The sequence below is a fragment of the Gopherus evgoodei genome, chromosome 3 (genome assembly GCF_007399415.2).
Source record: "Gopherus evgoodei ecotype Sinaloan lineage chromosome 3, rGopEvg1_v1.p, whole genome shotgun sequence".
Lineage (NCBI taxonomy): Eukaryota > Metazoa > Chordata > Testudines > Testudinidae > Gopherus > Gopherus evgoodei.
The window spans coordinates 150,717,788-150,731,179 of record NC_044324.1 but is presented as its reverse complement, the minus strand read 5'-3'; the positions used below and the strand labels follow the sequence as shown (position 1 = coordinate 150,731,179).

The 13,392-nt window shown below is 39.6% G+C and overlaps 1 protein-coding gene across 1 annotated transcript in view; it reads left to right on the top strand.

Moving 5' to 3' along the window:
• Positions 1-13,392, top strand: part of PLD5 (phospholipase D family member 5) — a 236,907-nt gene that overhangs the window by 131,923 nt on the left and 91,592 nt on the right. Inside the window, exon 4 of the mRNA XM_030556987.1 lies at positions 2,525-2,639. Coding sequence (XP_030412847.1) covers positions 2,525-2,639 — 115 coding nt within the window. The remainder of the gene's footprint in view (positions 1-2,524; positions 2,640-13,392) is intronic.

Genomic DNA, 13,392 nt, shown 5'->3' with positions numbered 1-13,392 from the left:
TTCCGGAACTCCATCAACCCCAACGGAGTTCCGAAATCGACACGGAGAGCCGTGAACATCGATCCCGCGCGGTGTGGACGAGTGAGTAATCCGATCTTAGATATTCGACTTCAGCTACGTTATTCACGTAGCTGAAGTTGTGTATCTAAGATCGATTTCCCCCCCCGTAGTGTGGACCAGCCCTGAGTTAACTAATAAGTAAAAAGTGATTTTATTAAACACAGAAAGTAGTATTTAAGTGGTTCCAAGTAGTAACAGACAGAACAAAGTAAGTCACCAAGCAAAATAAAATAAAATAAAATGCACAAATCTATGTCTAATCAAACTGAATACAGATAAGATCCTCAGCAGTTCCAGAATGCTCCCTTTTACAGGCTAATCTCCTTTTAGCCTGGGTCCAGCAATCATATTCATACCCCCTGTAGTTACTGTTCTTTGTTTCAGTTTCCTTTAAGTATCCTGGGGTGGTGGAGAGGTTCCTTCTTTAGCCAGCTGAAGACAAAATGGACGGGTCTTCCAGGGGCTTAAATAGACTTTCTCTTGTGGGTGGAGACCACCTCCTCACCCTGTGTAGAATCCATCAAAAATGGAGATTTGGAATCACATAGGCAAGTCACATGCCCATGAATGACTCAGGACCTGCAAGCAGCAGCCATTACCCACATGCTACCTTGAATGTCCTCAGGTAGACTTCTTATGTGGATTGGAGTCTTCCAAGCTCTTTTGTCTGTTAAGTGCTTCTGGATTGAGCACTTAATTTGCACATTCCTTTCCCAAGAAGTGACCAAATGTTTTAACTAAGGCTACTTAGAAATCAAGCAATTATACAGCCAATGTTCCTAACTCTGAACACACAAATGGTGCCTGCATACAACTAGGATGAACATAACCAGTAGATCATAACCTTTACATGTAGCAAAACCCTATTCTAGTTATGTCATACATACATTTATGAGCACCCCCACCCCATAAAGCCTTATGGGTTACATTGTCACATGTATATCTCCAACAATTCTTAGCACTCTTACTAATAGTGAACACATTACCACTTTCTAGCCACTACATGACCTTCGTTAGCATCATGACTTTTGCTGTTTTATTAAATGTTTTTGGTTTTTATTTAACATTTTCTGTATTGAGATTTTCAGTGTTTTACAATTTAAGAATACAAACACTGTATTTCGACAAAGAAAACTGTTTTTTCTAGGGTTATATTATTGGGTCTCTTTTGATAGTAAAAATATTGCTCAGGATGTTCAGAGGAGATGCCTGCTTTCGCTATGCACCAGCAGTCATCAGTCAGGCCACAGAAGTTCAGTCTTAAACATCTTTGAGCCCCTAAGGGCTAAGGGACTGATCCACTCCCCACTGAAGACAGCAGAAAGACTCCCACTCATTTCAGTGGGAGTTGGATCATGCCTTTAGTCACAGGTGCCAGCTTCTTCATTTCCCTGGGGATGCTTGGCCCCTGTTCTGTCCCCACCCCCTTCCCTCAAGGCTCCACCCTTGCCTCATCTTTTCTCATCTCTGCCCCATCCCCTGATCGTACTATGCCCTCGCTCTGCCCCTCTGCCTAGTGCCTCCTGCATGCCACTGAACAGCTGATCACGGCGGGCAAGTGGTGGTAGGGGGCGGGGGAGGAGCTGATTGGTGTGGCCTGCCAGCAGGTGGGACACACTGGGAGGGGTGGGAGAGGAGCTGATTCGCAGGGCTGCTGGTGGGCACTCTAGCCCCAGAGCACCCACAGAGTTGGCACCTATGCCTTTAGTCCTTAGGGAATAAGGAGAGGGGAATATTGTGTGTAGGGCCATCTAATGATTTTAGGAAAGGCGGAACAGAATTATAGTGAGCAATTTGAATACAAATGTTTTCTGATTCTCCTATTACATCCAGCTGGTCAGTGACTTCTGCCCTGTAGAAGAGATGAACTGGGCAGACCCATTAGAAGCTATTTCAGTCGGGGAAGTTTCTGCATTTAAGATGCACTGGTGGATTCATAGCAGCAGAGCCCAATTGTTTCATAGAGTTTCTGTGAGCTCTGTGCTGAGACAGGAGCTAGGCAGTGGTTTATATGTAACACAAGTAAAAACTAAACAACTGTTTACTGTAATAGCAAACCTGTGGCTTCCCTATAATTTGGAGGAAGCATTTCAACTTGTTTTTAAAAGCCTACTCTTCTTATTTTGCCTTTCTCTCTGTTTTATTTAAACCAAGGAAATTAAATCCTAAACTGTTTATGCAGTTTTAAGAACTGAGGGCCAAATTTGATCAGTTACACCTGTGCAACACCACTGACCACAATCTGGAATAAGTGAGCGGCAAATTTGATCTTCAGAATAGTTTTTCAAGAAAGGGGTTGAGGCTGTCTTTAGGCAGATTTCAGCATAGTTGTGAACTAACTGCTATTTACTCCAGTTACTGTCCAGTATAATTTTGCTTTTATATGTGTCTTTTTTTTTATTGCTGTATAATTCAAACAGTTCTTTATTTTATTAACCTTGCTTTCCTTTAACATTTTCCCCAGGGCCAGCGTCTTTTTGAAAAATTGCTAGAACTGGCGTCTCGAAATATTGAGATAAAACTAGTGAGCGATATACTGCCCACCGAATCAAAGGTATTAAACGACTTGAAAACAAAGGGTAAGACCAAGGTCTTTACGTTACTATACCATTGACTGCTATATTAGCATAACTCTTTTCTTTCACTTAAAATGCTGTTACTTCATAGACACAAATGAAATATGTGTAAAACTAAACCTATTTGTTTAATGGTGATACCCTATAATTCTTCAGCTTACCTTGGCTCAGAGTTTTCATTCATCTTCCAAAAACTCTTTTATCACTTTAGATGGAGCAGATATTGGCAGTTTGTAAGTGGTAAAATGGTGGCCATGTGATTACAATTTTAAGTTATCGCAACCATGCTAATGGTAGGCAATGCAACCTGAAAGAATGATTGCACTCTGGGATGAGATATTCTTCTCTTTTGAGGAATAGTGAAACAAATAAAATAACATGTCAATGGTATTGACGTAACTTTTGCCAAATCCTGCCATCAATTTCTATGCAAAACCCCAGTGACTTCAGTGGGGGTTCCCCATGCAATTGATGGCAAGATGCAACCTGTTCTATAATGAGCGACTGCTTTGTTATCTGATTTTTTTTGTTAACTGCAATGTATGTTAAAATGATCTCTCACATATACATCATGCATTTCATTGTGAAGTATTCTAAAGCTCTTTAGAAACTGAAAAGTACACTGTCCTGTCTGAAATCTAGTCAATTTCAAAAATGTAAGTTAAATGTAACTTCAGGTACTACACCTGTCTCTGAGACCCTGCTTTCACAATCAATTTTGTATTTTTAAAAAGTGTTCTAACCAACCAAGCAGGGGCAACTTGCTGACGGTTCATGAGAAACAATGAAACTGACTAGATAGAAAATGTCAAATGTACAAATAAACTGTAAAAATAGAGAATGTTTTAAATCTCTTTCAGTTTTAGTAATCTTAGGTGTTACTTGAAGCAAAAGTAGAACAGTTATGTAAAAATATCTACTAAAAGTGGTGGTTTTTTTGTTTTTTTTTTAAATTTCAGGTATAATTTTAAATTGAAAAGCAAACTCTCTGTATGAATCCTATCAGCCACCTCTGAAATGCAGAAATCAGCAATTGTTCAAGGCACTAATTTAGCAAAGCGCTTAAGCATATGCTTAAGCTTAAGCATATGCTTAAGACTATCCCTGTGTCTTAAGAAAAGAAGTGAAGAATACTTTTCCAACTGAAAACTGTTAATTTGTATTTTATGAAGTTTCTTTTAATCTGATGATTAGATATGGAACAAGAGAAATATTAATGAAATTCTTGTTTTGGTAAAAGAGATCACTTTTGAGCCATTCTAAAGTCTGATTACAATATAATAGCAATTGCAAATATGTCATATTACCATGATATTTATTCCATTAAGACTATGAGAAGAATCTCGATGTCAACCAGTGCGAGACTCAAACATTTTCTAAAATATGTTAGCAGCTAGTGAATCAATGGAGTTTCTCTTCTCTCAGATTGGATATATTGTATCACAACTAGCATAGCCCAGTAGCTTGAGTGGCAAGAGGGGCTAGCCACCTCAACTCATCCAAAATGCTAGGCATGTATTTGGGAAAGTTAGCCTGTCCTCCTGCTCAGGGTGCACTCGCTACACCCTATTTTTAGCACACTAACTCAATCAGAGCTATCACAGATATGTCTTTTTGAGCTGGGGATTGCACCCCCAGCTCAAAGAGCAGACATACCCTTTGAGAGAAGGGTTCATTTCTCCATGATTAGAATGTATCAGATTCTTTCAAGCCAGCCAGTTATAGAGATGGAATCTGTACATTTGCATTTAAAATTTTGTCATAATTAGCCAAGAACAGGTATCTCTATGTTGCCCCACCAGAGGATATTTGCAGGAAAGCCCGTAGTAAGTAGGCTGAAAGATCTAGAGTTATATCTAGATCTGTGATTTTTATAATTACATTTGTTCGAGTTACAAAAACTTTGGATTTGGGGATATGGCCGCTGCTAATGATATTGCTGAATACCCTGTTGCCATACATCCACCAGCAATGTGGAGGAATAGATTCATAGATTCCAAAGCCACAAGGCACCACTGTGATCATCTACTCGACTTCCTGTGTCACATAGGCTATAGAAGTGCCCCCCACTAATGCTTGTTTGATAAAGCATATCTGCTAGAAAAACATCCAATCTTGATTTAAAAATTGCCTGTGATGGAGACTCCTCCATGACCATTTGGTGTATGATCCTATGACATTTAATTTTGAAGGAATAAAATGGAGTCTGTAGTGAGAACATTCTTCTGGTAGTTTATTCTCTTTGAGGCACCAGGTGATATTAGAATTTAACATCAGAACTGTAACTGTATGCTTTAAATGAACAATTAAAAGCTTCAGCAAGGAGAGGAATTTGCAGTAAGGATTTCATCAAACTGTGTTGCAGTCTCATCAGGGCTACAAGCTTTTCCTAAGTCTAAAGATTTTAAAACTTTGCTAGCTTCAGTTTCCTTTGTCTCCCTCAGTTTTCTTGGACAGGAATTTTTTAAGTATTCTAATCAGTTTGTGGATATGTTAGTTGACTGTTCTAAATTATAAAGCTTCTCATAGAATCTAAGGAAGTCACTTGTATCTGATCATTTTTGTGTATCAGACTACCATCCTGTGTTTGGAGTGTTGTAACTGAGGAAGGAAGACATATCAAGTTTATTTCTGTCCTTTTCCAAAACATACTAAGGCATTGTTGGATTTCTCATAATGAAATCTTGTTGTTTTTCTTATTCCATGTTTGGCTTGTTTGTTTCTGCTAAGTTTCAATATCTCTCTGGGAATGTCTTGATTAGAAATCAGTCTGTGGATGTTTTCCAAATGTGCTAATTGGCCATAAAGCTCTTTCACTTGTGTCTAAGCTAAATTTTATCTCCAGGAAGCTAGGGAAATCATTTCCCCCTAATTATCACTTCTGCTGCCTCCCAGAGAAGATGTAGGTTAATTTCTAGTGTGCCATTAATCAGTTAGGGTGATTTGTATTGCTGTTTTGAAATTAAAGGATCTTGTATGAACAGGTGATTCATGGTCCATACAATTGTATATCTACTTCTTGCTCCTATCAACTAGAAGCTAATTGGTCCATGAGCAGAGAGATTTCTCCAGTGCACTAGTGCTCTTAACAAAAGCACAGTGAATGGAAGAAAAAAAATATGTATATAAAATAAATGAATGTTCTGCTGTCCATTACAGGCACAGGTATGATTATCTCCTAGTCCTGCCTTAGCAATTTGCTTTGAAAGGCATTTCATTTTTTTCTCTGCCATTTACCCTGCCAGGTCTGTCTAAAGAAATTACTAGAATCTCGTCTCATGACACCCTGGCCAGCTGCATCCCTAGAAATTAGTCAATTTGACTCTTTAAAAAGACCTGTGATTGTTCATTTGGAACATATGTATAAGCATAATTTGGTCTATTGTTGTTTTTCTAGCCAGTATAAGAACTCTGCCTTTTTTCTGCCTAAGGAAGAACACTGCATGGCAGATGATACTTTTTTGTAATTTATAATAACAAATATCCCTTTTGTCTGGAGAGATATAAAGCATTAAATACATCCAACACCCATTGCTTCCTGAGTTTTTCATCTTCCTTGGAGAATGCTTCCGTCTCATGTCAAAAGGCAAGATCAGTTTTTAGGGTTTTTTATATAGGAGAAGGTATGTTTGTCTTTTCACAGGATTGACGTTCTTTTGACATGCAGGGAGAAAATTTTGTAAGACTCCATCAGAATATCAAAAGGGGTAGCTTTGTCCTCCTGTAATGTTTGAGATGCAGCACTGATCAGTTTTTAGTTCTGATGGTTTGGAAAATATGTTTTATAGTTTTACTGTTGCATATTTGATAATTACTGCAATCAGATTTGTTTTTCAAAAAATCTTCCCACAGTAGTGCTGCAAAATTTTAGAACGAATGTGAATTGTTACCAGATGTTAAATGGTTTATTTATGATGGTGTGTATGTAGATCATACAAAAAGTTTTTGTTTTTCAGAGTTGTCCAGACAGCCAGATTATGAATTTCTAAGAGCACTGTAACAGATGAATGTTTGTCTGTCAATAGCTCATATCTACAACGGGGTAGAAAAAAGTTAAAAGGGAATTATAAGAAAATAGGGCCATGTCTCTTTACAGGCAGGCAGTGAGCTGGGTTCAGGTTGAAATTTCTAGCCAGAGACATGGACAAGGCAGGTGGAGGCATGTTGGCAAATATAGGAGACAACGGATGTACAGAGGAAAATAAGAGAGAGAGCTGTGTGTTCTCTTCCTGTAGTGTGGGCACTCAGTGCTCCCCCAGTCTCCCATATTGTGCTGACTGGTGCCTGGGTAGAGGGCCACTCTGCCTCCAGTCCCAGTAAATACTTGCTGATGTGCTGCCTGGAAGCAGTTGGAGATGCTGCAGCCAGGGCCTCCCAGCCATCTATAATAGTGCTGCTGTCATTGAGGGTTCACTCTGCTCCTTCAGCAGGGACCTATGAGAAGCAGAGAGAGGTGCTGAACAGCAGGAAGCTGCCAGGCCTCTTCCTGTTCAGTAATAGGGAGAGGTGTGAATTGCTGTGCGGGTGGCTTTGCTGAGCCCTCACCCAACCACTGCAGCTTTACCCCAAAGCCAGCAGGAACACCAGCGTGGACCTCTACCCATCCAGCCTAGGAGCCTTCCCTCAGATCTACCTGATTCCGTGCCAGCTAAGGGAAATTTTGGAAATGAGCTGCCTTGGCCTCTGAAGTAAGCATATGATGTTGGGAAGGGGAGGAAGAAATGGAATCTGGGGACAGAATGTAATTGTTTGGGCAACAGGAAGCAGAGAATACATGAATGGGAGAGCAGAATTGAACTGATTGATAGGGAGGCCATATAAAATGATTTCATTTCTTTCCCCCAACCCTTGGCTTCCCAGACTGCAAACTCCTTGGAAGAGGGTCTGTGCCTTCTTGCTGTCTGATTGCAATTAGTGCTATGGCAATAGATTTATTAATGTAATTTATATGTTAAAAGAATGTTGTTTAGGTTGCAAAGCTAAGCTCTAAAAAGTTCAGAAATGTCACAATTAAGGTTCTTTATACAAGCTTCATTCAGCCTCTTTGTGCATGTGCACTATGATAGAGCCTTTAATTACAAGATTACATGCTATCTTTTCTGCAGGAGCCCTTCTTCACTCTAGGCTTGATCCTGCACCACCGAAGTTAATAGGAGTTTTTCCATTGACTTGAGTGAGAGAAGAATCAAGCCCTCCGTGCACAGAATGGGCAGCACTCCCTCAATGGGCATTCTTTCTTTGGGAAATGTGCAGTATTTCTTTTTATCTTAATCATTCAATGTGCGGCCCCAGGCTTTAATTACCACACATCATCCAAATCTCTCACAGAATACATAATGAATTCCTCCTGGGTATTTCTATGGTGCTCATCATTACTGATGCTGAGTGCTTCACAAATGTTAATGGATTCATCTTCACAGCATCCCTGTGAGGTGGGAAAGTATTATTATCCACATTGTACAGGTGGGAAACTGAGGCACAGAAACTTAAGGCCAAAGTGACAGTACCAGGCTTGAGACACTGATTTTTCATAGTTCAGCATTCGTATAGCACTTTATATATTCAAAGCACAGCTCCCATTGATTCATTTGCAGCTGAGTGCTCAGCATTTCTGTAAATTAGGTCCTAAACATAGGTGTTAGCCCTTATTAGTTCAACTCCTGATCCAACAAATATCACTGGGAGAGTGGAGAAAAATCCATTATTGAGGAAGTCCCAATAGAGAGAATGAAAGCCATTTGGACTCGACTCATTTATTGCGATTGTCTAGAGACTTAGAGAACCCAGGTGTGATGTGGCCTGGAGAAATGCAGCGACATGCAGTGAAATAAGCTTCCAGTTGGCTCTGATGCTGATGAAAGTGCCTGGCATCACAGACTCCTCTTTTACTGTCAGATGGATTTTGTCCAGTTGCCAAAGAGAGAGGGAGAAATGAGGATTCTGGGCCAAATTCATTCCACTGGCATAAACCCTGAGAATAAACCCAGCCTCCCGTGCCGGCTCAGTGCTCTGGGGCTCCCCGGCCACTCGAGACAGCTCAGAGCTCTGGGGTACCCCAGCTGCCCATGGTGGCTCCATAGCTTCCATTGCCTCCATGAGAAAATCATAGCCCTATCAATGATTAATCCAAGTTCAACGGTCACCAAAAGTCAAATCAAGGGGCTTTGATTTCAAATGTTTATTCATCAAATGAAAGGTAAATAACTCTAAACATATATCTTGCAAATATTGCCTAAGTTATTACTAGATGACCAATAATTCATTATACTGTTATGTCAAAACCTGACATTATACAAAGTCCTGGGTTGAAAACCAGGATTATTAACTTCGGTGGAACCAGAATTTCACCCCCTTGTTTCTTGTGCCTATGTGCATATTTCCCCAGCATGAGTTTCTCCTCTGCAAGCTTAGGCTACGCCTGGGTCAGGGCCAGAATTTGGCCCACCATTTATATAAATACTTCTTTTCTGTACCCTTTTTGCTTTCTGTCAGTAGCTTATTACAGCTTGTTTTCAAGGTGGTGGTTTTAGCCTTTTCTTGGCTAGTATGTTACATTTTCAGTCTACTAGGCTGAAACATTTCTCTTCTTGTAAACCTCCCACTCCTTTGTGCATAATTCTGTACCAGTCTTTGTCCTTCAGTAGTGTAGGTTTATTATCTGCAAGTAGCAGTTTGTTTTGTCAGTTGTGTGTGAAATCTGAATCCCTTGCAAATTATGATCTTATTTTAGCTAATAGTGACAAATTCTCTTTGAGGGCAGTGGTGGATTTCCTTGCTCAGTTGGTCTGTCTTGGGTTTTTTTCCCCTCTGTTTTATTTGCAGTTTCCCTCCTTTCCTACTGTATCAATTTTCCATAAATTATTTATTGTCTGCATATTCACTTTTATTGTATATATTTATTTTGACTGATGCAGGTATTAAAAGGGGACCCTATCCATCTGATAGGCAACACTGACCTGAATTACAAGAACAAAATAAATAGCAGCTGAATTTTCACAACAACCAGCACAGCTAGTATGCTATGTAGACTTTGAAATAAAATAAAGTCCCTGAGCTAAGAAACTTGCAGTATAAAGGTTGGATCCTGCCTCCCCTGTTCACTTGAATAACCCCATAGTGTTCAGGGAAACTAAACCCTTCAATCAGATTGCATTCTGTGTTGAACAGACACTACAAGGACAGCAGGGGAAGATTCATCCCATTGTGGGGAAGAAGAAGGAAGAGAGGAGAGAGGGTTAGATCAGTAGGGAGAGAGGTGTGCGCTTTTTGTTTGTTTGTGCACTTAGAGTTACAGATACTTCAAGATGCCATAAGGGCTGTGGATTTCAAAAAAAACTTGTTACCCCCAGGAATGACAATAGAGAGCGCTCTGTCTTACAGGTCAAATGAAATTTGGTTAGTACCTTTTTCTACTGCTCTTAGCACACTTCTGGGGTGCTGCACAGGTTACAGATATCATGCCTGTAGGTGGAGTTTGACTTCTGTATTTGTGGGGGGCAGGGGGCTTAATATGTACAACTTTGACTTTTGAATTTACTGAATATTTGTGGTACATAAGTTACAATGTATTTTAAATCATAAACACTGTTTACATTTATTGTTTAATCACCTTTCATTTTTTGTTTTGTTTTAATTTTTTGACATGTTTACCAGCTGCCACTAAACAGAATCGAGCACTTTCATGTGACTATGAATCATGTCTCACTAGTTTGAAAGATACATAAACATTGGCTTAATATAGAAATAGATAAGTCTCTACGCATTCACTTGATATGCTGACAAACAGACCTTTCCAGTGCTGTAGGAAGAGCGTGAGCAGCAGGGCCAGATAGCCAACAGCCCAAGTGTGTTGTGGGCTTGTGAAGGATCCCAAATGTTTAGGCTATTATTGGAATGTTTAAATGAATAAAACCAACGAGGACTCTGGTGGCACCTTAAAGACTAACACATTTATTTGGGCATAAGCTTTCGTGGGTTAAAAAAAAAACAAACCACAGAACCTTATGCCCAAATAAATTTGTTAATCTTTAAGGTACCAATGAACTCTTCATTGTTTTTGTGGATACAGACTAACACGGCTATCCCTCTGATATTTAAATGAATATTGTTATGATAAGATATATGTAATAATAAGGGTAGGGTTTTCAATACCACTGAACATTAGAGCTGGGGGGAAACACACAATTTTCCCATCCCAAATCAGGCCAAAAAGCTGAAATCTCAAGAACAACAAAAATTGTAAACCTGGAAAAAAAAAAAAATCCAGTCTGGGGCAATTGAATTGCTTCATTTTGATCATGTCAAAAATCTTTGTTTAGTTTTCAACCTTTTTTTCTTCTTTTTTTTACAGTGTTAGCTATATATTAACTTTCATTTAGAAACAAAAAATCATTTTGAACCAAAAATATCTTCATTTTGAAAATATCAGAACAGGATATTTCAACAATTTTTTGAATTTTTTTTCTAAATAGAAAGCTCATTGAAACTGACCCTTTCCTGCAAAAAGTCTTGATTTGGGTGAACTGGTATTTTCCAACAAATATTTATTCAAAAAAACCTTGACCAGCTCTACCCTCCTCAGCATTGGCCTAGCTTTGCTCATTTTCAAGTCAACGAGCAAAAGTATTCAGCATTGGCTTAACTCTGTTCTCATTGATGTTTAGCGCTGAGTATTTGAAAATCCTGCCCTAAATGTCTGCTCACATTCTATGCTCTTAGTAAAGATGGAATGACCGGACTTCTCCAGGATGTTCATAGTTCTTAGCACTGCCTTTCATTGATGTTGTGAACTGCTGAACTATGTAATTAATTGACAATACTGCAGGAATGCAAGTCTTTGTGCCTTTCCTTCTGCATGCTTATTTTCCTATCATTCCATAGCCTGGAGTTGAGCACAAGAGAATTGTGTGACTTCGTTTTATTCTTGAATTGCAGTTTCATTAGTAACAGAATAGATTACAACACTTGTGCTGTAGTGTTGACTACTTCAATAATATCATGTCTAGGGGCCTGTTTACACCACAGAAACTGCCATCTTAGACATCATTGTTTCAATGCTAACTAAGTTCAACAGCAGACAAGGAGTTCTGTGTTTGACACCTGATGTCTGTTGAAGTCAGTGGCAAAGCTCCCATTGACTTCATTGATTTTAGTGGTGCAGGATTAGGGCACTGATTTTTTCTCTTGAGTTGCAGCTTAAGTCTGTCCACTTTTGCCTTAGCTTCTAGTTCCTGCAATCAAAGATATGTCATTCTTTGTTCATGTTCAAACTGCTGCTTGTTTGCTGCCTTCTGCATTCATAGAATCATAGAATATTAGGGTTGGAAGAGACCTCGAGAGGTCATCTAGTCCAACCCTCTGCTCAAAGCATGACCAACACCAACTAAATCATCCCAGCCAGGGCTTTGTCAAGGCTGACCTTAAAAACCTGTAAGGATGGAGATTCCACCACCTCCCTAGGTAACCCATTCCAGTGCTTCACCACCCTCCTAGTTAAATGGTGTTTCCTAATATCTAACCTAGACCTCCCCCACTGCAACTTGAGATCATTGCTTCTTGTTCTGTCCTCTGCCACCACTGAGAACAGCCTAGCTCCATCCTCTTTGGAACCCCCCTTCAAGTAGTTGAAGGCTGCTATCAAATCCCCTCTCACTCTTCTCTTCTGCAGACTAAATAACCCCAGTTCCCTCTGCCTCCCCTTGTAAGTCATGTGCCCCAGGCCCCTAATCATTGCCCTCCTCTGGACCCTCTCCAATTTGTCTACATCCCATCTGTAGTGGGGGGAACCAAAATTGGACACAATATTCCAGGTGTGGCCTCACCAGTGCCAAATAGAGGGGAATACTCACTTCCCTCAATCTGCTGTAGATCAATTGCCTTCTGATCACTGGCCATTGATCTTTAATCTTTAAAACTCTCAATATCATATTTTGAATAGCGTGGGATTCTGTTCCAAAGCTTAATTGACTTGGTTCTGTGGATCATAGCCAGACTACACCATTGTAAGTGTGCCTTTTTCAGTAGGGGTCAGTTTCTGGAATATAAACAATACACACAATGTGCGGTAAAGCATGCAAGTTTTTTTAAAAAGTAAAAAAACCCTGAATATACTTTCCCTATGAAACAGATGATGCAAGCAATACCTACAAACTAAAAAGTTCTGTAAAAGTAGAAGCGTGGTGGCAGATTTGTTCAGTTTTGTTTTTCTTAGGAATCCACAAAGAATGTGAAACTCAAACATGAATGGGAAAATACCATGAATGCTGAGAATGAGAATCAAAATCCACAATGTGAATGTGACAATGACAGTTTTATTGAGAATGAGGAAAAGCTAAACCTACTCATTTCTCATGGCACCTTGATCTCTGACATGGCCATTGAAGTACTTCACAAAGTAATCAGTGATATTTCAACTTGAAATACACTGCTGCTAGGACAAATTTCCTATTACTCACTTGAGAAGTCTATTTGCAGTGTTGTTGTAGCTGTGTTTGCCCCAGGATATTAATGAGACAAAGTGGGTAAAATAATATCTTTTATTGGACTAACTTCTGTTGGCGAATGAGACATGCTTGCACAGAGCTTTTCTGTGGGTCTGGGAAAGGTACCTGGGAAAAATATATTTCTCAGATCCAAAGAAGACAAGCTCTGGGTAGCTCAAAAGCTTGTTTTTCATGAACAGAAGTTGATCCCACATAAGATATTACCTCACCTACCTTATCTTAGTGTAAAGATTGTCATTGGTGCAAACCTAGGG